The sequence below is a fragment of the Ischnura elegans genome, chromosome 3, assembly GCF_921293095.1.
Source record: "Ischnura elegans chromosome 3, ioIscEleg1.1, whole genome shotgun sequence".
Lineage (NCBI taxonomy): Eukaryota > Metazoa > Arthropoda > Insecta > Odonata > Coenagrionidae > Ischnura > Ischnura elegans.
Genome location: NC_060248.1, coordinates 16,715,390 through 16,742,160, shown reverse-complemented (window position 1 = coordinate 16,742,160; position 26,771 = coordinate 16,715,390). Strand labels below are relative to the sequence as shown.

Sequence of the window (26,771 nt, the reverse complement as noted above, 5' to 3'; positions counted from 1 at the left end):
TGAAAGGAGAAAATTTTCTTAATATTATGATTCAGTTTTACTGTTTTGCGCTTTTCTATGTAAATATATCTCAGAGACATGTGAAAAGCATGTCTATCACTGCAGAAATATGACCGCGAGCTAAATATTTTCGGAAAGTATATTATTGATTTCTATAGCTTCTAGAGCGATGTGTACGTTATTGATCCGGGTAGTAAATAAAAGGTCAGACGTTTGCTAGAGTAAAGTGTAAGCTCCTTATTTGGATAGAATATGGAAAAGGAATCTGAATGATTCCATCTTCATGCTCGCATAACGTTGTTAAGTACATTCCCTCCCTTCATTTGGGATAGGTTTATTGAGAAATTTATCGGATAGCCTTGATTTTGGGAGCGTTTGTAATTGCGGGAACCGTCTTCTACTTCAAGTTATTTCAGGAAAAATTTATTTGATTATCTTTGGAACACTTTTGAAGTGCCTCAAAACACTAGCTTATGCTGCGCTAGTTTCTCTCGAGGGTTTTTATGCTCATCAAATGTGTTTAAAAAATTCTGCTCGTTTACCAGCCTCTATATAATTATTTTTCCTCAATGAGTTGAATGTTAAATGTAGTTCTCCATCTCTTATTTCAGGAGAAAATTGAAGAGTTTGTTTCTTTATCTAAACCAGAATGTCTACATGCTCGAGAAGTTTTGAAAGAGGTTCAGAAGCTTTGTAAATGCCACAGCAATAGGCAAGCACAAGAACTTGCCCGTATTCTGGTTGATCTCCATATTGGGGTAAGACATATTCCTGCAAAACCAAATTTAACATGGGGAGTGTTGTTGGTGTGAAACGTTGAAATCAATATCATACTTACTTATTCAGTCTTGTAGTATGCGAATGATGAGTATCCTGAGTGGTATTGTGATCTTTTGGGACTTATTTAAGTGAGGCTTCAATGAAATTATCTTTATTTAAACTTTATTTCCACTGATTATGGCAGCGAAGGTTACTGAAAATGTATTTGTTTGGTTGAAATGTAACCACCACTTAAAATGCAAATGGATGGTGGATGCAAACCTCATGAGATTGCTTTACATAATTAATTATTTCCTCTAACCTATGGCTTTTGGACTTTAAATACTGAGTTACTAATACAACTCATGATTTTCTACTAAGTGAAATCATTTCACTGCAGTATTGCTGATTGACTTTGACTTATTTTCTTGCATGAATTTACTGTCCACTATTCTGTCAGCTATATCTGGGTCTGCTGGCATGGCTGATAAAATGAAATTAACATTATAAATAATTTGGATAAAGTAATAAAGTAAAAGCTCAGGAAAAAGATAAGAACTCCAGCTTTTGGGTTGTTGGGTCTCGCACCAATGAAGATTAAAATTAAAATGTATGTTGCCGTTCCCTAATTCTGTGATCCAAATTTTCCAGGCTTTAATTGAGACGCACGACTTGGTTGCGGAGCTTCAGCAGAAGAAGGAGTTGGAGAGGGGGGGTAAAAACATTGGGGGCAAACCTAATAGCAGCAATAGCACATCAGGGAGAGGACTTCCCTCCGAGAGTTCGAGTGGAGCTAGTAATTTAACCAAAGGGAGATCTGATAGCATACCCACCATGCCTGCCGACACTGTGAGAATGGTTGGCCTTCGGAAGAAGCCAAATGAGCCTCTTGTGAGTACTTCTTTGGAAATTCATCGACAAAATTCTGTCAGTCATCCTGATGCCAAAGGTTTCTTTTTCTCCCTAATGTTGGCAGAAATGGTTGAAGAACTAAGTTGCATCTACTCTGCTGTTGGAAACTTTCATGGATGCTTGCTCAATTGACTCAATGGAATTTAAACTATTGTATTGTCTTATTCTGGCTATTGTACAATTTCTATGAATTCATTTTCTCAATACTTTACACAATATAAAATCACTGGCTTTAATCATTGATGTGCACATAGCCTGTCTAGGCTGATGCAAGTTTCAAGCAATTACCTGATTTCACTTTTACAAATAACTTCTGATTGGCCTTTACTGCTTATGCTTGTCCTGGAAGTGCAGCTCCTTTAAAGCCCAATAATGTTACACAATTACAGGAATTGCCCTCTCCTTTTAGATTTGGTCTGGAATGAATTACTGATTAATCCTTTCCTCTAGAATGTGAAAATGATACAGGATAATCATTTCTGTGGTAATGTGTGATTGTACATATTAATATTCTGCTGCTGATAAAAATATGATGGATATTTCTTTTCATTCAGGATTTACTTGGTGTTTTTTTTTAGATAAACTTGTGAAAGATTTTCAATTTCACTCATTGGAAGTCATTTATTGTAATATATCTTGTTGAAATGCAAAAATTAATTTGGAGGTTTTATTTAATTAATACGATATTTTATTTATTATTTGTTCCCTGTCTCTTATAATATGGGAATTAATTTAAAATAATCTTGTGAAGAAACAATTTGCCTTAATGTATTAAAATAGTAATCCTTCAACAGAACATAGCTTTAACGCAAGTTACCTATTATCTTTTTTGACCTTAAGTTTAATTAAAAAAGAAGAACTTTGTGCTTTCACATTAGTATTAATGTGAAATAATAATAAAAAGTAATTAATATTAATGTGAAAGCACAAAGTTCTTCTTTTTTAATTTAATTATGAATCACTTTCACCAAGTTACGCCTCAAACAATCAATTTTTTGACCTTGGAAAGAAGCATTATTTCTGTTTGCAGTATTAGGGAAACTTAACCCTCTCAGTCTCTGCACTAGTACATGATGGTACCTTCCTTTTTGTGCTAAATATCTCCTCATTACAACATATGAGTGAAACTATTGTGTCAGTTCATGTGTAAATTAAATTCCTGTAATGGCTTCTTTTGGAAAGCATGTCTCTCTCTAACATTCCAGTGAGGTGCATATTTCTGGCGCAGAAATTTCCCTCGGAGATTATAGTTTTGTAATTTTTAATGCAGTGTAGCCTTCATGCAAACAAACATTGAGAGTCAAATTGTCATGCTATTGCTTTTACTTTTTCAGGGGCTTACCGTTGTTGAAACTGATTGGGGTGGCCGAAAGGCTTTGAGCATAGCCCGAATTTTAGCTGGTGGAACAATTGACAGTCAAGGTTTACTTCATGTGGGTGATGTCATCACAGAAGTCAATGGAGTCAGGGTTTCTACTCCAATGGAGCTGCAGGAGTTGGTTGCGTCAGCTGGAAATTATTCAATCAACCTCAAGGTAATTGATTTTTTTAAAAACGGAATCTCTCTTTAATTTCGTTTGCAAGGTACCTCTATGTTCTGCTACTGTTCAATGGAAGTGGTTCATAAAAGAAAAACTGGTGATCTTTTCTACAAAATTTATGTAACACATTGCATCTTGACTCATACATCCCTCATCATTAATTTAACACCTTGCTAACCAACACATTGTGTGTCAAATAAATATTGTCAGGTGGTGTGCCAGTTTTTCTATTAGGATGTCTTCCATATATCAATCCCAAATCTGTTGAAGGCACTGCAGTTTTCTAATAAGCTATTGAAAATATAATTGTGAACACATTGCATTCTGTGCCATTATATTGATGAGTTATGAAGGAATTATTTTCTGGGTTCAAGTCTGTTAGCCAAGAACAAAATGTTACTTTTGCTAGAACTGTTTTATTGTAAGGGGACAAAATATGTAGATGAGTGGGTGAAGTGCTCAGCTTCTCACTGGATGATCTCATGTTCATATCTTGGGCAGAGCCTTCGGTTTCCTCCCTACAAAATACTTGTGGTACGAGGTGAGGGAAAGGAACTGGACCCTCTTCCTTGAATGTGTGATTAACATGCTTGTGACTTAATCTAGGATGAACTCTACCCTCACCAATTGAAACCACGTAAGGGTTGAAACACTAACAACTGCCACCGCTGACTTGGATGGAATGACAGGAAATACCGATAATATAACGTAGATTAATTTTTTAGGATATTTAATTGCTTTTTTCCTCGAAAAATTATGATTATTATAATGTTATTTACATAATATCTCATTGTATTTCAATTTATCTCTTTAATTAGGTGATTCCCAATGGTGTTAGCTCATCACTAACCCAGTCTGCCAACTTAACATCAACCATTCCTGATACCATCAAGGGCCAGGTTAGTAATGAGTCATGAATGCAAACTATTTGATGGGTGTGTTTGATGATATTGCGAAAATTCCTTGTATGATGTTAGATTTGGGTATGAATTACTTTGGTGAATTTTATTCCTTATGTGCTTTTCTGAGTAAAAACTATGAATGTCTTTCTTCACAGTGCTACCTCAGGGCTCTATTTGATTATGATCCTGCTCAGGATACATTACTTCCATGTAAGGATATTGGCCTCCCATTTTCTCATGGTGATGTTCTTCAGATTTTGAACAAGTCTGATCCAAACTGGTGGCAGGCACGAAAGGTCTATTCGAGGGTACAAAATGGGTATGTTTTATTTAATACTACTACTTATATGAATTCCTGGCCTTTGCTAATAATACTCATTCCTTATGCCATCAATATTTACAGAGATGTGGATTCTCATGGGAAGAATCACTCAGCAGAGTTGCAAACAGGACTTGTTCCTTCAATGGAGTTGGAAGAGAGGAGAAAGGCTTTCGTCAAACCTGAAGCTGATTATGTCCACAAAATTGGAATTTGTGGAACTAGGGTAAGGATATTCTTATGAATAAAATTATTTAACTGTTTTCAGAGTATTTATTAAAATTTTAAATTATTTTAAAAATCTTTAATGCATTGTCATGAATAGTCCTTTTCTAATCAATAATCATGCTTTTCTTAATCAGATATCTAAAAAGAAAAGGAAAACCATGTATCAGTCAAAACAGAATTGCGAGTTTGACCGTGCTGAATTGCTTTTGTATGAGGAGGTGACTCGCATGCCTCCATTCAGGCGAAAAACTCTTGCTTTGGTGGGATCTCATGGTGTTGGTCGCCGGACTTTGAAGAATCGGCTAATTAATTCAGATCCAGAGAAATTTGGCACTATCATACCAGGTGAGTTTTTTTTCCTTGTCACTTACCTAATGTGCAAAGTAATCTCTTGAATTGCTGATAGCGGTTTTCAATTGAATGCCTGGCATTATTTGTTTTTTTTATTTTTTGAGCCAAATTCTTGAATGTTGGATAATACATATTTCCAATCTTTAGGATTGAAATTATAAAATATTGATCATGTGAAATATGTTTTTAAGCTTTGCTGAAATTTCTTTGTACATGTCTGCTATAAATTTTTGCTTTTGGATACTTGGCTCATGTTTGATAATAATTGACCAATACTTGTTTTGGATTATTCTGATGATTGGATGTCATGAATACAATATGTTCATGTAATTGGCCGATGAAGGCTAATTTGAAATGATCTATATTGAGACATTTTTCTGACAAAATTTGTGTTATACTTTTTATTTCCTAGACATAATGTGAAAGGAACCATTCTCTACTCTTTCATTTCTATTTTCCAGTTACTTCTCGTCCTCCGAGAGAGCTTGAAGAAAATGGAAAAGGCTACTGGTTTATGGATAGGGAGGAAATGGAGAAAGACATTAGGGAGCATGGCTTCCTTGAATATGGAGAACACAATGGGCATCTGTACGGTACGAAGTTGGACACAATTCGCCATATCATAAGACAAGGGAAAATGTGCATACTTGACTGCAGTCCAAATGTAAGTTGCATCTAAGTGTACCACCGCTCGCAAAAGATTGAATGTGTATTTGTGTTAGTGTCATCATTGGTCATAAATCTGAAGAGTGGATTGACACAGCTCTCGTCTCTATAGGGTAGTTTCCTTCATCAAAGAAAATGAAAGGCATTGATTGCGATTCGTTACCCACCATTAGTGTATTCATAATGTACAAATTATTTTGTTTTAGAAATCCCAGTTTAGACAAATGTTAATGGTCAATTTTAACCTCATTTGAAAAAAGCCAGATTGGCGCCCATGCGATAGTACTCCACGTGACGTCACAGGGATCTAGATGCTATACGAGCATATAGGAGTTTTACATCGTCTGAGATTACCAATGCATGCATGAGGCACAGAGCTCAGGAAAACATCTCTTAATAATCACCTGTTAAAATAGCCTGTGGTCGGAAATTTTTCTTCATTTGACAGGGTATTAATAACCCTTGTTTAAGCCAAGCGCTACCTGCTGGCAGGGTACTCTTCGCTACCGCCATGCTCGGCAGCAAGCAGCCTGCATCGTAGCGGCATTCATAGCCTTGCAACCAGGTGGCCTCACACAGCAGCAGTCAGACGTCACACGGGCTTTTCCCTGCATTCATACTTAGCTGTCTCATTTTCGAGTGCTTGAAATTTTTCACTTTGCATTTAATCACAAAAAATAGATATCGTCATTTAAAAATCTAAAAGCATGAAATGTGTACTCGAGGAGTAATAATCTTTCGATTTAGAAAATAAAAAATAATAGGAAGCCACCCCATTATCCATTCAGCCAGTCTATAGCACTTACACTATTCTTCTGTATTATATCCTTCATGACTGTTCCATGTATCTGAACCTAGGCCTTCTTCAGCCATTCTTTCCTTCCAGCTGTCCTTCAACAATTTAAAATGTTTGCCAGAGCATCGTATTTCATGATGTGGTCAATTAAGTTGTCCCATCTTCTATGCAAAGTTTTCAACACACTTTTTTCCTACTGCTCTCCAAAACACCTGCATTACTCACACAATCATCTATCCATTTGATCTTCATCGTTTTTCTGTAACTCCACATCATGATAGCTTCCTACCATGATTTCTCTCATTTACCTCGTTCATCTTTCATTTACATTCTTCTTGATAAAATTATATTGGTAGTTATTTGCAGAAATTTGGCTTTGATATTAACTATTATGATGTAGTTACATACATGCATAGTGTTAATTCTTTTTATGACTTTGGTTAGGATATCTTAAATATGTACTGTAGGGTGGTGACTGTCATAGGTTTAATGGTGCTGTATTGCATTCATGTACAATTTTGTAATTTTGTTGAAATTGGATAGTCTTTAACTTCTATAGTTGCAGTGTTATGCATATTTTACAGTTGAGGAGCTCTAATCCGCAATCCAGAAACGCGGAAAATCAGAAATCCAGAACGTTTGAAAATTACTCTGTGTATTGTTTCGACTTGCCACCTCGTGACACCACTCTCCGAGCCTTGTTCTGGGACGAGTAGGAAGTTAACACACGCCATGAACATATACTAGCGACCTAGGCAGGGACACGTAGGGATCTCAAATGTCGAGCACTATAGCCTGAACCCATTTGTAAATTAATTAATCAACAAAATAAAAGAATTTGCACAGAGGATAAGAAATCCAGAAAAAAAACAGAAATCCATAAACCCTTTGGTCCAAAGCTTTCCGTATTTGAGGTCCTCAACTGTAAATGATTTTTATTTCCATTAGTTTTTTTGATTACCTTTTGAAAATATTTCTTATTCAAACGAAAATGCTTTTCTTGGAATTATCAATTTCTCATTTTTTCCTCTACTATATTACAGTCTCCATTAAATGTTGTACGAAGTTATGTGAAAGCTGGATGCATGTATGTTTGTTAAAGTTTTTAATGAGAGTATGCTATGCTGTCCTTCCCAATTCATGGCTGCTGAAGATCATAGGGTGAGAGGCAAGACCTCATGAAATGTCTATGTTCAGAAAGTACCATACGATAAGGAATACATATGTACTAGTTAAGTGGTTAGAATTTGCGGGTGCTATGAGCATAATTAGGTAGTAATCATTAAAATTTAGCAGTGAAGTGCAGCCACCATGAAATAGGTGTAACAGGAATAAAACTCATAACCCTTGTGTATCAATTTGATATACTGTTATGTAAAAAATGTGTATTTTATTTTTTCTTTCAAAGGCTTTAAAAATTCTTCACAACTCATCTGAATTCATGCCATATGTGATATTTATTGCTGCCCCAGGGATGGAGCAATTGAAGCATCTTTACGACCAAGGAAGATACTCAAGTCGAAATCTCACGGTAAATTAGTGTTAAATGCTAAGCTCTTGCAGCCTTGTAGAGATTTTAAGATGCTTGTTAAGCAAAGGCCATTGGCCTTCCAATTGGACTTACTTATTATGTGCTGATATATGGGATATTAATTTGAATATGGAGTGCTTTAAGATTAAATATCCTTTCTATGAACAAATCTCAAATCATTATTGCTTGAACTGTATAATGACAGTGTCATCAGCCCACTTGTAATTAGATGCCTTTCTGTGAACAGTTTCATGGAGTTATGTATCTACCTATTAGAGTACTCACAGAGTACGTCAAACCAAGCAAAATTGGATTTTATAAATTTTACTAAAAGGGAATGATTTCAATTGGAAAAGATATTTACTTGTAAGATGTGAAAAATTATATGCAATCACCACTGATTTTGGGCAGTTAAAATATCAGACTGCTTAGGCTTTATGTTTTATTTTTTATTTAAAAAATATTAACTTTAATTACATAATATTTCTTAAAAATATATTGCAACTTATCTTTCCTAACATTAGCTGTATTAATAATCAAATTCAACCTCAGTATTCTTCATGTTAGTGCAATAAATTATTGTTTTTGATAATTTTACGGCACCCAGCGTGGACTCACGTGATGAATTGAAATTTGAAGATCAGTGTCGTATGAGAACAGGCATGAGAATTTATAATGGATATTTACAAGAAGTTTTAGTTCATAAATCAAAATATGTAGTTATATAAAAAGAATATATAAATTGTATCTAAAAGTATTGGAAATCCTTGCCATGCCATTATGTATATGTTGTTAATGTTTTGAGTTTCTTTTTGTTCATGGGTTTGCTAGTATCACCTGATTCACTCTCTTTCAAGATGCATGAGAGCAACATAAAAATTGTTCTGGAAATGCGCTTGGTAAACTAGCTAGTAAACAGGTGTCAACCCAAGGTGGAAGTTGTAGAAATCCTTATGCAAAGTAGATTTAATACCTAATAGTATGACTACGTGTTGGTGAACTCTTGAACCTGATGAGATTAATTGAGAAAATAATCAGCTACCTAATGTTTATTTTTATTTCAGTTTGATCGTGCCAGCTCCATTCGTTACAGTTCACGGAGAGCCAGAACTTTGGAATCATTAGCTTCTTTGTATGAGGTTTGTCAATTTTTTTCTTGCACTTTTATTTTTGTGGATTTCTTCTGGGCTTTTACATGCCTATGTTTTCTTACACTTACCTGCATAAGTTTTGTAAATATTTTAAGTATCATAGCTATTGAGAAGATAAAAACTGTATACCCTTGTGTTCTCTTGGTGTATTGAATAGAAGTGATGACTGCTTATGACAGCGAAAGCCTAATTCATGTATAGCATAGAACATGTTTGAGCATGGTAAACATCTCTTTTTGTTTACCAAGAGAAAGGAATATGGTGTGGCATAGTAAATTTCTTCTACATAACCAGCCCCAGTTCATGCTTTGTGAAAGTAATATTTTGGTAATAACCTTAAGTAATCAAAGAATGAGCTAAGTTAGAGAAATTTCAGTTTCATTTTGTATATTTGGTTGTGGATCTGAACTTGGTTGCAAAAGATAACTTTCATTTCATTTGTTGAAACATCTGTGTACTAAAGTGTACAGATGGAAAGAGTAAATCCTTTTTTAATTTATCATTATCACATCTGCCTTGACTCTATATCCATGAATTTTGATAGTAATATTTCATAAGAAATTTCTAAGGAATGTTGTATGTATTTCAAATTTTTTTCAAACTCTCCTTTTTGGTGAATTGTTTTATTTTTTGAACAAATTCTCTTATTAAATACAATTTAAATAGTAATCACTGCACAATATATAACCAGTCTTTTACCCTAGTGAAACCTTATTTTCAATAAAAAATAATATGATAAAGATACTCACTTTTATATTCCAGGTAAAGAATTGGTGCTCATATGTTTGTGGAAAAATGATGAACTCAATGATTGATCTCATGTACTGGTTTTTTGATAAATTGAAACACCAATCTTTATACATTAGCTCAATTCATGCAAGGGAACTATTGCGTAAAATACAAACCAGCATAGCAAATCTGGGCTTATAGATAGTAGAAGAACACACATAAAATGCTTAAACCAAGTGGAATCACGTGTAATACATATTCGGAAATAGTATTTTAGCTTCACAAATTTACCACAATGGAATTCACCTTTACAAACGACTGAGTGATGCCTGACGTGATACTAATGAATCAAATCCAACGACAGAAACTTATTTTTCCTCGATGGGGCACCCATTACTTCTTTGCAATATTTTGGAATGCCAATGGTGAAATGAGAAGAAAATCTATGCTATTAATGAAAGCCAGTGGCTTCGTTGAAATTTAATCGATAAGTTGTGACTCCAAGGAAAATTTTATATGAAAATTTTAGTTTTTCAATCATGAGTTGACCAATAATGAATTTCATATTTCTTGTGGGTCCCTAAATTTTTGTTGTGTCACCGTTGTACTGTGTAAATACATAACATGATTGATTGTAAAATGTTTCTATTTGGGAATGTTCTCTGATCTCCACTCTCATTTCACTCTTTCAGGAGGATGATTTGAGAAGAACTTTGGAGGAAAGCTCCTGCCTTCAGAGGACCTTTGAAAAATACATTGATGAGGTCATTGTAAATGATGACTTCGACACCACTTTTCGCAAGGTCTTACATTCACTCGAAGCACTTAGCACTGAGCACCAGTGGGTACCTTTGTCGTGGGTCTATTAAGGTGTACCTTAAATTTATCATTTATTACATATAAATTGTTTTCATCTTTTAAAGATGAATATATGAAGTACAGTTATACACACAAGGATTAAACATCCTTAGTTTGCTTGACTCCTTTTGTGTGATGTGGTTGAGTGTATAAGTCATCAAATTTGTAAATCTTTTGCTATAGTGAGGATGTTGGTATGTTATTTCATGAAAAGGCTTATTAAATCTTGTTTTTTTTATCAGTTGTTGAATTTTGCAGTGCAAAATTTGTGAGTATGACTTTTATGAATGAAATTCTTAATTATGGGTGCATTTTAGCGTACCCAGGGCAATATTATAGAAATATATGCATGCATAAAACATATGGAAACATATGGAAATTTAGCTTGATTGCGTAATGTTTGGAGGAGCGAATGTTGTTTCATCTCAAGATTTTAAATTTGCATTTCTAATCCCCATCTGTGAGAACCTAATCCATGTTTTTTTTTAAATAATTAATTGCTCTGGAATACATAACTGATGTCTAGCCATGAAGGAATGTTGTATGCAGTTGTTTAGGGTTGAGAGTGAGGCATGCCCATATCATATCAGCAATGCACTGCCCTAATGAGTGACAAAATTCAAAATTAATCAATCACTGCTGATTGATTGGGTCCTGGTTTCGGGTGATGATTTTTCAGAGAATATCATCTATGAATGTTATGAATTTAGCTGACAAAAGTATTGGATCTAATGTTGCCAAAACTGATGGTGCAGTGAAATATTCCTAAGGCCTGGTTATGGGGTGCATAATTTAATTGGAGACTATTAATGAATGGTTGTACAAATACATATACGTAGATATCAGAACTGGTTGTATTTCGCGGTGATTTGTACAGGTAGTAGTTTTGGAATGATTTTTCATGAGACACATTTATATTTATGAATCCATAGATATATTTGTATTGCGTATCCAGGCCTCGAGTATTAGTGATCTCTAAGTGTTGACGTGTAACCATTGTATTGGTGTAATCATTAAGCCTAATGGATCAAAAAAGTCAACTTATTTACTAATGATTTTATCTCTTTGTATTTTTATATTCGTTTCATTAGATGAGTTTAGTAAGTGATACTTCCTAAGTAATAAATGTACACAGTTTGTCCGTATTTAATAATGGCTAGCTTAATTGCGTTTACTGTTTCTGAAAAACATGACGATAAACAAAACGATGACAAATTCATAATTTAAACCAATAGGAACTATTTTAATATAAAAACTGTACAACCTTTTACCCATAGACACAATAGCTATGTATTTTATGGTTTTTTTGGGACATTCACAATGGCAGGAAGCTTAAGTGACACAAAAATCAATTCATAGTCTGAAGAGGTGGCAAAGGTTGGATCAATGTCCATTTTACTGTTATTAATGTATGGCTCTCTTTCCAATGCTGACAGTCTGAATAATCTGAGCACAGCATAATGAGTATTGCAAAATCCAAAATTACGGGCAATAAGATGAAAATTTAGCCATGTGAGTGGCAAAATATGTAATCACTTGTAACTGTCCCTGGATGTGATAATACTACAATGATCTATGACCTCTGGGTTAGAGAAAGATGTTTCACCCAATATTATAATGAAAAACGTTTTTCGCTCAGCGGAGTGTGAATGTATGAAATTACTCTTTTAAAACATAGAATTCATAAAAATGTGTCCAATCAACTCTAATTTGAGTTATAACTTATCTACCTTTGTAGGATATTATGCACTGAACATTAGTCATTTTGCTATCATTTTTTTTCCTCGCCCGTAATTCGAATGTCAGTATTTCGAAGCAGTGACATTGTCATACAAATAAAGGTCATGGCTGAAATTATTGTATAACAATTTTAAAAGGGGTGATATTAAATGAGGAGAGAGGGTGTGTTAATTTCTCTTTTACATATCTTTTTAATTGGATTTTTTATGATTCAATTAGTCCGATAATGATGGATGGTGGCCTAGTAGAAGAAATAAAAGGACATATATTTTGGACTGTGGAGATACCGTGAAGATTAAACACTGCCTTTTTATCCATCAACTCCCTCCATCTATGCTATAAATATTCCCATTAGTAGTGAGATTCATTCCAACGAATAGCTGGATAGAGCTCTGCCGAAAGGTCATGGGGCTGTGCAAAAGCCTGTTTTGTGCGGAGGCAAGTTCGTTTTGATGAACTGCTGGGAGGAAGGGGTGTGGGTGAAAATGATCATTCTCTGGCAGGACTTCATTGGAAATGCATGCACTCACCTGCCAACCACCTGGCATTTGCATTCATTAGATGAGATAAGCTTGGAATGATCCATCTCGGGTGGACCACCGTAACGACCTTGCCTTCCTCTTGAGACCTGGAATGCAGGGACTTCTGCCGACCCATTAAAACAACCTCCCATGCCAAATCTTTCCCCTCTTCTTTCTGTGCATCTAGATGCCTGGAACTTTAATATGAGCTGTACCACAGTGGGCCATTGCTGACAGTCTTTGAATTATCTGAGTACAGCATTAAAAATATTGTAAAATCCTAAATGAAGGGCAATTAGGTGAAAAGCTATGTGGCCCCATCCAGTCTTCAGGTCAAACTGAAAATGTTGAAGTTGGATATTGGTGGTGTGAATGCGAGGGAGTACAATTCTAATTATAGCAAGTGTGTTTTGTACTATCTAGAACATTACTTTCATTTGCTTCTTTTGCTAACATAGAGTATTTATGCATTATTGTTCATTTATGGAAGGAAAATGTGTATACTTGTGATTTTCAAATAACTTATAATAGATGCACGAGTTATATCGGTTGTCAGTATATTTTTGTTGGTAATCAATGAAAGGAAGACTTATAAATCCTCTTTGAGGCATTGAAATGATGCATGTAAGTTCTATTAGCTGTTATTTTTTTACATTAGTGTTGTAAGATTGTTATATCATTCATTGTCTCTGACCGTCCAGTTATTCAGGGAATGGAGTATGAAATAATATTCAATATGAATAGTATTAAAGTTTAATTTTAATAAAAAAATTTATGGAGGATATGCATGTGGCTGATATCAGGAATTCAGTCTTTTATATATAAAAAAAGAACTTTTATGGCAAAAAAAATGGAAGTAGTATGGGAATGAGTGAGTTGTGTGTGGAATTTCTGCTCTTAAGTGAACTGTTCCATGAACTAGCACTATCATTTTTGTTTCGTATTGACTTTGTTTAAAAAATACTATGCTAAATCTATAATATGAGTACCATCTAATGTTTTTGTAGCATCAATTTGGCTGGATTAATAGACTGCAAGCAATAGATTATTGTCCTATTACTTCATTTTATGGGCCTATTTTGATTCTCTGTACAAAGAGATTTGTGTGATAAATACAGATTTTGGGGAATCTTGAATATGAATTATTAATGCTTACGTTTGGATCTAGTAAATCAATCCAAAGTTTTTCATTACCGGGTTTGTATAAATGTGAATGTAGAAATGTTATCTTTGTAACTGTTCATTAGGTGGTACATATTTTCTCTTCGAAGCAATATTGACTGAAGTAGGTCAATAAAATGCTGACAGTATGTACATATAAATAAATAATAACTGCGAATAATATGGGTATGTGTTCACATGATTAGTAATTTGGATATGGCAATGCAGTTCTAATGCGTCGCACTTCAAGTTTTTTTTTCTCCATAATCAGTTAACACTTATTATTAATTTTGTCAGGAAATCACTCTCATTGCTTTGTTCATCAACTTAAGTCATGTCATAGCATAGTCTTCATGATGTTCTCAAGAAGGCCATGTCAGCACAATGTGATCTAGGCATAAATTTGCAAACTTTGTTTTAGTGGAAGTTTAAGCAATCTGAAATATGTCATTATGATTCTTTTATAGATCTGTACGTCCTTATATTTTTATGTGATCTTTTTGTTATTTTTGAAATCAATTTTGGCATATTTAGTTATTGTGGATTGGTATGTATAAATTTGTTTGCACATTTTTCTAAAAAATGCTATTAAATCCAGTAAAAGAAAAATGATTATTTCATTTCTGGAAGTAACGTGTATTATCTCCATTTCAGTATTTGGCAAAATTTATTGAATTCAAATTTTGTTTTCTTCCCTTTTCGGCAGTGTTCAATGATTTCATCCTGGGTAACTGATCTATGTTGGAAAATCATGGTATACCAGTTACATTACCTCTCCATTCTGGTAAAGGATTATCTATTGAACCCACCAAGATGCTTTATCTTGGCCACAAAATAGTGTTTGACTTTGTAGTCGTAAGTATCTCAATGCCTGTTTTGTTTGAAAGGTCAGTCCTGATTCTAGGACAGCTAGGTATTTAAGTAATACTGTTAAAATTTTCAAACTATTGTTTCTTGTCAATACACATGTTTTAAAGGCATGTTTTGGCATTGGGTCTCAGTTATAGGCTCTTTATGATTCCTGAAAACTCAATTATAAGTGACATAATGCTAAATGAAGCATTAAATCTTGCAGGGAAAATAATGAACGTTACCCACAGTAAAAATTCATCCATGACACCCATATTCAAAGCCTCAGCGAGAAAAATTTTCCCGGGGTTTGGTCGTGGTGTGGGGAAGTTAAAAGAGGTTGTTTCAAAATATCTTCTTCTTCTAAGTAATCAACCCTTGGGTTGGTTTGCAGCAGTCATCCATCTCTGTCTGTCCTCCGCCAGCCTCTTCAGCTCCAGGTAGCTGTTGCAGCCCATGTCCTTGATTACTTGGGTAATATAGCTCAACCTCGGCCTTCCTCTGCCGCTCTTCCCCTCCACAGTGCCCTCTAAAACTGTTTTTACCAATCCATTATGTCTCAGTAAATGTCCAACCCATTTACTTCTCCTTGCAGTTAGAATATTCCACAGGTCTGCTTTCACTCCCAGTCTTTCCAGTATCTCCTCATTCGTTACCCGGCCTACCCATGAAACTTTTAACATTCTACGGTAGCACCATAGTTCAAAAGCATCAATTCTTTTTTTCTCTGCTGCTCCTTTCAAAATATAGGAAAAAGGAAAAGGTGGACATCTCCCATTTGCCAATTCTCTCTTAATTGTATTCTTTTTTCCTTGGCCGTGTGTTTCCCATATGCAATAGAGATCAATATTCAGATATTATGTTACTTATGGCAATGGACCTAGTCAGTATGGCGTGCTTTATTAGAATAAGAAAGTGGTGATATTCTACTATGGAAATAACTTTGTTGGTATTAATGTTGAAAGGAGGATCTTAATTTGCTGTTACCTGTGTACAACTCTGTTTGAACTGAGTTTTTCTGACACTGTCGCATTAGCTTTGGTATGTGCACCAGTGGTCTTGACTAGGACTTGTATTATGGAGGGCTTATAGCTCAAAGAAATGGAAACAAGAACTTCGTATTTTATGTTTATTTCTAGTCTTTACAATTCTTCATATGGCCATTTTCTAGTTGTTAAAATTCTTCATTTGACTGTTTAAGTATCCAAAAAGTCTCTCAGTTTTTTTATTGCTGCAACACGTTTTTCTTGATCACTTCGTAGTCCATCAGTGAATTTGAGTTCTGGAAGAAGCACTTCACGGCAAGTTTTTGGTGCATCTGGTTTCAATTCATACTGAGTCACCTGTACTTGATTTTTATTTGGTGGACGAATGGAGGCTATGCAATCACGATATAGCTTGTTGTTCATATCAACTAAGCGATTCACATCAGACATCATGCGGTCACGGCCATATTCAAGGATGAGCTGTTTGAACCTGCAATTTCAAGAACTATCATTTCTATTTTCTCTGCAGAGTAAAGAAATAAATACATAAATGTATGAATATATTTGTAATTCATTTTTTGTGATGAATTGTCTGCAATGTCCTTCCGTTGGGACAAAATGGGGTAGTGAGAAATACATGCGCTGCAATTGTTGGAGTCATGTTATTAAGGAACCAATTGGGAGATATTATTGAATGGTTTTAATCTTTATGGACTTGAAAATAGAAGAGTAGACGCAGGATTGTAATGCGAAGGGGGCAAAGGTGCAAATGTAAACAAAATATTGGACTCTCAGCAGCATAAGAGCTTTGGGAAGATGATCTTGTGGAGGAAGCTGTTTGAACAACGTGGCTTTCATGATTTTTTATGGTGCAGGGATAGATTGGGATTGATGTTTTGTATATATTGTGAGATTGATTATGGTTGGCAGCCATGTACCATCGTGATGTTTGCATGTATCCCAAGTTGGCAACCCTGTACTTGGTGGTTGAAGTGGTAGATCAGTCTGGTAAGGTGTCACGGTCCTTACTTAATGGTGTATTAAGTGAACAGGAGATAATATAAAACATTAAAATGTAACAGGCTTCCCAGAAAATATGCTCTCGTAAATTAATTTTTACTGAAATAAATTTTCATATTATTGGAGCTGGCACCTTTTGGTGACAAGATCAGAAATATAACCTCATGAGGTTTTCAACTGAAATTACCTGTCTCGAACATATACCCATTACCAGAGACTCCTGCAGATGAGCTATCCCTTATACCCCATGTATGTAATTAATTAATTAGAATTTCATCGGTATTGAACCATTTTGTGCCTTTAGTCTAATTCCTCGTCTACACTTTGAGACTGAGTATGCATACAGTCAAGCGACTGTCTGCTGGTTGTACAGATTTTCTGCCAACACAGTTTTTTATACAAGTTGCCTACTTGTTTTGAGTCCACATTAGCTTGCTGGTCTTTATCGATATGGTGACTGAAGACGATGTGGTTTCAGCTCATGCGTGCTTTATGCCATGTCCACACTTGGAGACTGTATGCAGACAGTCAGTTATATCCAGTCTCTTGTTGACAGACATGTCCACACATGCAGACTTCAGATGAAATACTTGTGTCTTGTCTCTGTGTTTCCCATTCATTTGCAAAGCAGGAAGCAATGTATTTTGTCTCCAGAAATACGAACGACTTGTTGGCTGACTGTCGGTAGACTTCGCCAGGTACAAAAGGAAACATCGTGAACAAAGTTGGCTGACTATGTTTCCACTGACAAGTCAGTAAGTGTGTACAAGGCTTAAAGGCCGTATCACACTAGCGACTGCGACCGCGATTTCGGCTGCGGCTGCGACTGCACCCCATCACACATTGTGGCCGACGCCACGGTCGCGCATGCACACGTATGAACGTTTCTGCTTGTGACTTGTTTGTTTATGAAAGCCCAAAGAATGGATAGAGAGCAGCAATTGTTGAAATTTTTCCTAAAATATGTTAAAATGTACTTCATTATTAGTACTTTACCTGTGTACTCGGGTCCAATATCTAATATGCTGGGCTTCCATCTTCACTTTAAAAATCCAAAATTATCTCAGCGTTATCTCACAACCTTCTTGAACTTCCCTTGCTACGGTAACCAAAACAAACACGTCTGCTGCAAGCGCGCGAGATTGAAATGGAGCTCTCTGATTGGCTGCGACTGTGACTGCCTCGCTCTGATTGGTCGACGGGCCAGTCGCAGCCTCAGCGCCGGCCGCAGTCGCTAGTGTGATATGGCCTTAAGGCTGCTGGTCAACATCAGCAGTGGTGCAGCGAGGGGGGATTTTGGGGGTCAAAACTCCCCTCAAAGCTCACAGAAATTTTTAAGTTTAATCCATTTTACTTAACCGGATTGATGTAACTAATAGAATAGTGTAAGGATTAATGAAATATCCCTCAGAAAGCCGTAAAAACTCACCATTTTGAAGCATTTATCTTAAAATTCCTTAAGTTATTAATCTCTCACCTACCGCTTATCCTGGTGGGTATTCTATACCCCCACACACCCCGGTATTAGTTGCACCTAAACAGACTGAATTCCTTGCTGCGCCCCTGAACATCAGTGTGGTGCAGGCTCAATGACTTCAATTATTGGGACCATCGCTAAATTTTATTATAAACACAAGTCATCAACACGTAATAAATATGGCAGTTGATCACCTTCTGCCAATGATATTGCTACCGCCATCAGCCATTGGATTCCCTTGAAGGGAAATTCCATCTATTTTGTGTAGCTAACTCCCTTTCAGTGAAATACATAATGTTTGAGTGTGAATATGATAAGTTAAGATGCCAAATGTTGGGTAGAAATTGTGGGACTGTGATATGTGTGCGTATGGAGTAAAATGGAGTAGGTGATGTGGATGGAGAGGAGGAGGAACGATGAAGAGCATATGAAATGGTGGGTGAGGAGAGAATGCCTCTAGACAAGATATGGAGTAGACATAAGGTTTGAATGGAACATGTACTGAGCTGGGAAAAGTGTTGAAAACGGTGTTAGTGGGTAGAATGTTGGGTAAAGGATGGAGAGGAATGCGAGGCACCCAGAAGAGCTTTCTTCCCATGTCCTTGCGGTCTTACTACGTATTTAAAGGTATTGTAGTCTTGAATCTCCACCAATGTTGGCACATGTGACTTAAACAGTCCATAGATTACAATTAAAAAATTTTTTTAACAATAAACGCTAACTTTAGTGAGGTTCGGCAAAAATTGAAAAAGTAATACAGAAAATTTGTGTAGCATCTATTGAGATGAAAATACTATTTGCCTGTATATACTGTATTCATCTGAATATTGTCCCCATTTTTTTCCAATAAATGCCCGTGGTAAAAGTAAAGGGGGGACTATGTTCAAGCATATTTTTTTTAATTATTCCCGAAATTGAGGCCTCAAAATTAGGGGGAGGGGGACTATATTAGGAGAAATACGGTAATCCCAATTTCTAATGCAAGCGTACATTTTCAGAAGATAACAATTACTCCACTTCTAGGTAGCATATATAGTAACAGCGTGTAGAAATTAAATGGTAATTTCTTACTATTGCTTATACATGTATAAGGAAAAGAATCATTCCCTTCAACTTACCTTTGCTTGAAGTGAGAATAAAGTTGAATGTCAATTCTATTTAGTTTTTCTAGGACGGCTATTTCTTCATCTGTCAGCACAATATTTTTGTTATTTGATTTTGGATCCATAACGCGAGCATTGGCTGTTATAAATCGAACTTCTTCCAGAGGCCAGCACATGAGATCAGCTAAGAGAACTAGTGAAGCCTCCATGAACTCCGTAATCATCACTAAATCAAATTCATTCTCCACTTTATTCACCAAATAAGGCAAGGTATGTGCCATTTTCATTCGAGAGTGATCCACTCCTAAATCCCAAGAGATTTGATTCCACCCAACCCTATACCTATATCTTGGTTTATCTTCAACTTCACTGAGGTTTTGGTGTAGTAGTTCAGGTAAACTTTTGTCATTAAAATATTGCAGGTAATAGTAGTCATACAGTGATAATTGTAATTTAATGGGGTCTCTCATTATGGTGACAAAGGGTGTTCCATCCTTCATTATGCCTCTGATTGCCTCATGATCGTAGCGAGTGTGATGAGTAAATATGTCATACTTCTCTCCATTTGGGATTTGTACTTTTGGTCCTATAAATTCTGGGGAGAAGTGTTCTGGATTCCCAAGATAATTATCAGATTCAGGTAGAACAAAAAAGAGGTTGTGGCGCCTACCAAATCTCATCAAAATATTTTGAACTGTGCTACTACCACATTTATGCGTCTTTAGAAAAAAAAGTGATGTTTTTGCTTGACATTTAGTTCCCTCTTCTCTGCTCCTGAAAGATATATGTATTGTCAATATTATAGAAATGAGGCAAATTTTGATGCTATACATATTTTAAAAAAATGCTATATTGCTATTTTATCCATGTGACTTGTTGTAATAATGTTGTCTGTCATTCTTTTGGTGTGAGTAATAGCTAGGGGTGGACTAAGATCATTGTTTTGTGGTGGGGGCAGGTCATCAGTCAAATAGATTTCAGTGGCCCCTTGGTGGTATGCAATGCCTCTCAACAATAATGCTTGTGATAGTGTGTCCTGATGTGCATGCGTAAGTGGCATTCAGGTATTCATCAATTACTTTTCAAATTATTCTTTAAGTTGGTAAAGTAAGACCTTGAAATGGAGAGCCACTTCAAACATTCGCATCCTTCTCATTTTTTCAGAAATTACAAGGGGGTAGCCTCCCTCCCCCCACTTCTTCATGTACCTCTGATAATAGCCCTGCAGATGACATTATAACTGTGGGAATTTTGGCGAGGAACTAGTATACTAACTCTTAAATTGACCAACCCTCAAGGAAAAGCAAAAAGATAACTTTATTTGCAAGCATGGGTGCAGCTTAAGCAGCAGCAGCATTAAGAATTAAGGTTAGGGGGGGTTTTAGGCGCAACTAATACTTACGGGTGTGGGGGTATTGCATACCCACCAGGGTAAGCAGGAGTTGCAGGGGCCCTCCTCCAGAAAATTTACAAGAATAATAGTTCAAAATGGCGAGTTTTACGGCTCTCTGAAGGATATTTAATTAATCCTAACACTATTCTATAAGTAATACTGATCCAAATAAGTAAAATGGATTAAACTTAAAAAAAATTCTGAGCTCTGGGGGGGGGGGTTTTATCCCCCAAACCCCCCCTCGCTGCACCAGTGCTTGCAAGGAACTTAGATACAATGTGTGCACTGGCGCAGCGAGGGGGAGGGTTTTGGGGGATAAACCCCCCCCCCCCCAGAGCTCACATAAATTTTTAAGTTAAATCTATTTTACCTAATTGGATTAATATTGCTTATAGAATAGTGTGAGGTTTAATAAAATATCCCTCGGAAGGCCTTAAAAATCACCATTTTGAACCATTTATCTTAATTTTTTCTGGCGGAAGGCCTCCGCACCTCCCGCTAACCCTGGAGGGTATGCAATACCCCAAGCACCCCAGTATTAGTTGCACCTGAAACCCCCCCTAGCCTTAATTCCTGCATGTGTGTACCTATGTGTGTGTGTGTGTGCATATATGTAAATAAGAACCTCTGTTTTCATCAAAAACCTATTAATGTGATGCAAGTATTTTGGGTGACAAAGGCCATTTCTTAACCTGCCGAATGATGTTATTTCAATGAAAAGACTTGTTTTTATATAAAGTCGCATCATTAGTTTTATGAAGTAGCGACCTACTTCATGAAAATATGCTTTACTTTAAGTGTAATTTGCATTTAAGAAAGTAAGCCAATGTCCAAATTTTAGAAATATTTGCAGTAACATCCAATTTCTTGAACTTTGGTTTTGGGTTTCAATGAGAATATTGATAATACTAAGCCTTAATGATAAAAAAAATTCTTATTAATTCCTTTGAGTTTGATGTTTTATCAATTTTATACAAAGGACCTGAAGTTTGGATGCTAATTTCTGATGGAATCTATTTTCTAGGCCACTTATTCTGAACATGAAGGTATGGACAGAGGAAGTACTTAGAGGGGAAGGGATGTTGAAAATGGTGTTAGAGGGTAGAATGTTGGGTAAATGAGGGAGAGGAAGGAAAAGAATAGGATTTATAAATGGATGAAAGGGAGGAGGCCTTACAGTGAATTGAAGAGGGAAGTGCTTGAAGGAAAGGGAGGCTCCTAGAATGCTTCTTAAGTAATCCGTGGGAGTATACCTTAATTGGTAGAATACTGTAATAATAATTCTGAATTTGTATTTTTGTATTAAGAGATTTAGTTCTTACTCATTTATTTGGGCAAATAGAGATCCAATATGGATGGAATCACTGCATGAAGTTTTATACAAGAGATTCAACTGCCATCCAATGAAACCAACGATGGTTAACAATAGGATGCAAAATATAATTTGCAGTGTTCTCATTCTTGGCAGGAGCCTCTCGGTACATAATTCCTGAAATAGGTCAAGAAAGGAGTTACATCCCTCAATCATATTGAACAGTCAGTTATGAGTAGCTATAAGTTGTGCTAGTTAGCTAGTCCAACTATGCTCGATACCAGATATCTTTATGGGTAGTGAGGGCAAAAGCAAGTGGGGGAGGGTGTCCTTCATTCATGCCCAGACTTCTGGTGGAGTACTGAAAAATACAGAGAACTTGGGAAAATACAGAGAGAACTTGGTCTTGCCAAATTTGCATTCTTGCATCTAATTTTTAATGGAAAAAATAGAGTCGCAGACAAGGTCGGATCCATGATTTTTTTCTGAGGGGCACAAGGGTCTGACATCCAAACGGTCCTCTCATATTTGGGATTACAAACTACATATGTACTACAATTACAATACAAAATAATTTATTTTAATATAAAAGTTATATTTTTAAATATTAATAACTTTTATATTAAAATATAAAATGTATTACTATTTGAAATAAAAATCTCATATATTTTTTAAGCCTATTGCCAAATCTGCTTCCGGCTGCAGATATCTTAGATGCCAAGATATTGTAAGAGGGTCCTCATTTGGAGAGAAATGAGGATAATACCTGAAGAGTGACCCAGGAAAGGAATGGCCACCCTGCTGAAACTGTCCATGATTAGTGGACAAGCATGCATGCCTTGATATATTTGATAAACCCTTTAGACTCAGATTATATTTTTTCTTGTATGTCCAATAAATTTATTTTGGATGGTGTTTGGTTTGGAGAAGCCTATTAGTGATCATTCGTGAAAAAGCAAATGCAGCAGTTTTTCTCCTTCATACACTCATGGAAAGGTAAATATTTACATATTCATGTACGATGGAAGAAAAATAATTAGACATGAAAATTTTTCCATTGGTAATGATGTGCTAGCGGGTCTAGAATCCTATACTTCAAAAAGGGTACAATTTTTTGACATATCCAATGAGTGCTACTTTATTTTTTTCCCATTTTAAAGATGTTGATACTGACAGGCATTCTGGATGATATTCACAGGATAGAGCAAACAATATTAAAATTCCCCTTCATATTAAGTTTGATTTTCAATAATACTGACCTTTCAGATTTGATGAAAAATGTCAGTTTTCTGTAATGACAGCCTGAATAAATGTTTTTTTTTAGCAAATTGACATCAGATTTTTGCCGACTGAAGTCGAGAAGTTTTAGTTTTAGTCATCTCATACTCAATGATAGTCAGTTAAAAGCAGATGTAGTCTCACTGAGGAGAGTTGACATCAGAATGAAGTCAGGCTGATGTCAGGTGTTCACAGAAGTGGCTAGTTTTGGATGTCAGATAAGCTCAATATCTTGAAAATTCCTCTTTATAATGGTTTGTAATTACAAATTTAAATAAGTGATTGGAGGAGACATATTGCTGTGCTTGAACCCCACATTACCTTTTCCACATAGAATTTCATGTGTTTCTTTCAAGGTTTTGACATGAATGCTATTAACAGAGTCAAATTAAATATTTTGCTGCACAGTGGGTGTTTAAAAATTCATAGGCCATCTGTGTTAAAAAATGGTTGGAAAGATTATTTAAATCGGTATTAATAATTTAATTAAAGCCTTTTTTTTTAGTATAGTTAAAGAAAAGTTTTCCATCGTGAATAAGGCTGACTTTCATTAAAACTTTCCTCATAATCATTTTTTTAATATATTATGATTAAAAGTGTCACAGCAAACAATAGAAAGTAGTTAATTAACTAAGTTCATCAGATGAAAATTTAAAAACGGAGAGAGTATAGTGATGAAAGAATTCCTACCTTAGTTCCAGCATTTGTTAATTCTTAAAGTGCTCTTTGGCCTAGTGCTAATTCATTGACACTCCTTTAAAAGAAAGTGGCAGGAATATTCCTTCTTATGACACACATTTGGATTATTTTATAGCAAGTAGTCACAGTTATAATCCTAGCAAATAAAGGAAAACCTTGTCATTTTGTAAATATGATGTAGGTAATCTCTTATTCAGTGTGTACACTAGCCGTGAGGTTTATAGACATTCCCACCTTTGTTCCAATGAGTTAACTCCTCTTCTCTGTTAAAGGTTATCATGGTCCAAATGGTAATGATTAATATGGACTCATTTCCCCTCGTTTTCGAGTATCTTTTGGCGCTTTAGTTTAAATGAGTTCATTTTTTGCCACTACAGAGATACCGAACTTTATCAGTAAATCGCCTCTTTCGATGATAACGTTTTTTAGACCTCCGCGTCGATATGTCAAGCGACGTGATGCTTGTAATACCGGCAAGGTATGTGTCGTTATACTTAAGGCTACGCCCACCGGTTATGAGTGACGCACCTTGGAAGTTTGAATTAAATGGTGTGTCATCGCTGCTTGGGCCACCGTGTGATCTTATCAGTTTTTTTTATCATAAGCGTTCATTGCGGGGAGTAATTCACGAGTTTAGAAGTTGGGGGAAGACAGTGGAAGATCGATGAAACTGTTAGAGATACGTTCTACGGCGATCGGTAAAAGCGCGAATAGGGTGGTTTCCTATTATTTTTTTATTGCCTAAATCGAAAGATTATTACTCCTGGAGTACGTATTTCACGCTTTTAGATTTTTAAATGACGATATCTATTTTTCGCGATTAAATGAAAAGTGAAAATTTTCAAGCGCGCGAAAACGCGACGCGTAAGTAGGAATGATGGGAAAAAGTCCGTGCGACGCATTTCTGGTTCCCCCTCCCGCCTTGTGAGGTGACCTTGATCGAGGCTCTGAGCGCTGATAGGACGCAGGATGCTAGCGGGTAGCTGAGTACCTTGCTGGCTGGTAGCGCTTGGCTTAAAAAAGGTTTATTAATACCTTATCAAACGAAGAAAACTTTCCAACCTAAGACAGTTATAATAGGTGATTATTAAGACATGTTTCCCTGAGCTCTGTGCCTCATGCATGCATTGGTAACCTCAGACGATGTATAACTCCTATCCTCTCGTGAAGAAACTAGGTCCCTGTGACGTCACGTGGAGTGGAATCGCATGGGCGCCAATCTGGCCTATTTCAAATGAGGATGAAAATGGACCATTGCCATTCGTCAAAACCGGTATTTCAAAAACCAAATAATTTGAGTATTATGAATACACTAATGGTGGGTAACGAAACGCAATCAATGCCTTTCGTTTTCTTTGATGAAGGAAACTACCCTATTTATAGACGCCTGCCTTGTAGTGCCTTGCCCTTTCCTCCCTCCCCCCTCCCACCCTAGGAAGAAAACCTGACTCTCACTTGTCGACGTAAAGCTCATTCAAAAGTTACGCTATCATATTTCCAGAGTATTTGGAGTAGATCTTTTTCATCATTTTTCCTTATCTAAAGTACACAAAATTACACCGGAAAGCATATATCAAGGTGAAATTTTCCATTTTGAGATGCAGGAAAACATGACTCTATCTGAGCCCTATCCACTAAGGCAATCTCTCGGATAGTTTGTGGTTGGTTCTCGGAAAGACGTCATAATTTCGGAATGAGCCTTCCACGAAGGCACAGAGTACTCTGTGACGAAGGTCTATCCGAACTTTCCTTCACGGAAACTCGTCCGAGAGCGGCCGAACTGACAGAGGGTGTCGGAAAATGATTTTGCGTTTCTCGGAATCGGAAAGTGATGTGCCAGCTCGTAAGTTATGGAATATTTTTACCGCAAAAGTTGTGCTGCAGAGGCTGGTAAGAAGTCACTAGTAATTTGCAATACTGGCACGGTTTGTGCACTAAAAATTATGGAAAATGGATGATTATGTACGGAGTTGGGAATTAAATAAAGTTATAGGTGAAACCAGTTGAAGTGTTAATGCCAGCAAAGGCATTATAACGCTTTTCAACAATGCAGTAAATTTAGCATAGTGGATTGCATAAAAGCGATTCCGAGTGACGGAAACGGAAAGTTCGATTCCGAAATCTAGGAAATACTGGATGGTGCTCCTGATTCTGCTTTAACTTCCCTGAGAATTTCAAAATGATGGCATGAGGTCTTACGGTTAACTGATCCCGGGTCAGTTTCAAATACTGACCCGGGATTCCCGGGTCTGTTTTCTACAACGTTTCGGCGACACCTAGAGACCTTCATATGCACAATGTACGGGGAAACACTGAAACAATTCATGATAGCATAAATTTTAGAAGAGTAATACGTCGCGAGAGAAGACCGTTCGAGCAGGAATGGGGTGGGCGGCGTGAAGACATGTCGGGGGAGGGTGGGCGTGAGCGCTAGATCAGTTAAAAATAAAAATCTGTGAGTAAATAAAATCCATACGTTTCTGTGACTA

At 36.2% G+C, this 26,771-nt stretch overlaps 2 protein-coding genes across 7 annotated transcripts in view; one reads left to right on the top strand and one right to left on the bottom strand.

The window, feature by feature from the left end:
- Positions 1-14,774, top strand: part of LOC124155490 (protein PALS2) — a 51,414-nt gene extending 36,640 nt beyond the window's left edge. For 2 of the 3 annotated variants that reach the window (XM_046529338.1, XM_046529340.1), the window contains 11 exons: positions 612-758; positions 1,411-1,650; positions 3,006-3,206; positions 4,031-4,111; positions 4,270-4,433; positions 4,518-4,659; positions 4,796-5,006; positions 5,474-5,676; positions 7,883-8,005; positions 9,070-9,144; positions 10,578-14,774. In XM_046529338.1, the coding sequence (XP_046385294.1) occupies positions 612-758; positions 1,411-1,650; positions 3,006-3,206; positions 4,031-4,111; positions 4,270-4,433; positions 4,518-4,659; positions 4,796-5,006; positions 5,474-5,676; positions 7,883-8,005; positions 9,070-9,144; positions 10,578-10,754 (1,764 nt within the window). In that variant the 3' untranslated portion in view covers positions 10,755-14,774. The remainder of the gene's footprint in view (positions 1-611; positions 759-1,410; positions 1,651-3,005; positions 3,207-4,030; positions 4,112-4,269; positions 4,434-4,517; positions 4,660-4,795; positions 5,007-5,473; positions 5,677-7,882; positions 8,006-9,069; positions 9,145-10,577) is intronic. The other variant, XM_046529339.1, reaches the window with a different exon arrangement.
- Positions 14,775-16,126: 1,352 nt separating this feature from the next.
- Positions 16,127-24,765, bottom strand: LOC124155489 (galactose-3-O-sulfotransferase 4-like). Of its 4 annotated transcripts, none has more exons than XM_046529334.1 (6): positions 24,517-24,765; positions 24,274-24,437; positions 23,905-24,017; positions 22,316-22,482; positions 19,616-20,374; positions 16,127-16,490 (listed from the first exon to the last, which is right to left on the bottom strand). In XM_046529334.1, the coding sequence occupies exons 3-6, from the start codon at positions 23,923-23,925 to the stop codon at positions 16,211-16,213; spliced, it is 1,227 nt and encodes a 408-aa protein (XP_046385290.1). In that variant the 5' UTR covers positions 23,926-24,017; positions 24,274-24,437; positions 24,517-24,765; the 3' UTR covers positions 16,127-16,210. The 4 variants fall into 4 exon arrangements, with proteins under 4 accessions (XP_046385290.1, XP_046385291.1, XP_046385289.1 ...); XM_046529335.1 differs by having other exon boundaries at positions 23,565-24,017; positions 24,274-24,418; XM_046529333.1 differs by having other exon boundaries at positions 24,274-24,418.
- Positions 24,766-26,771: the final 2,006 nt, after the last annotated feature.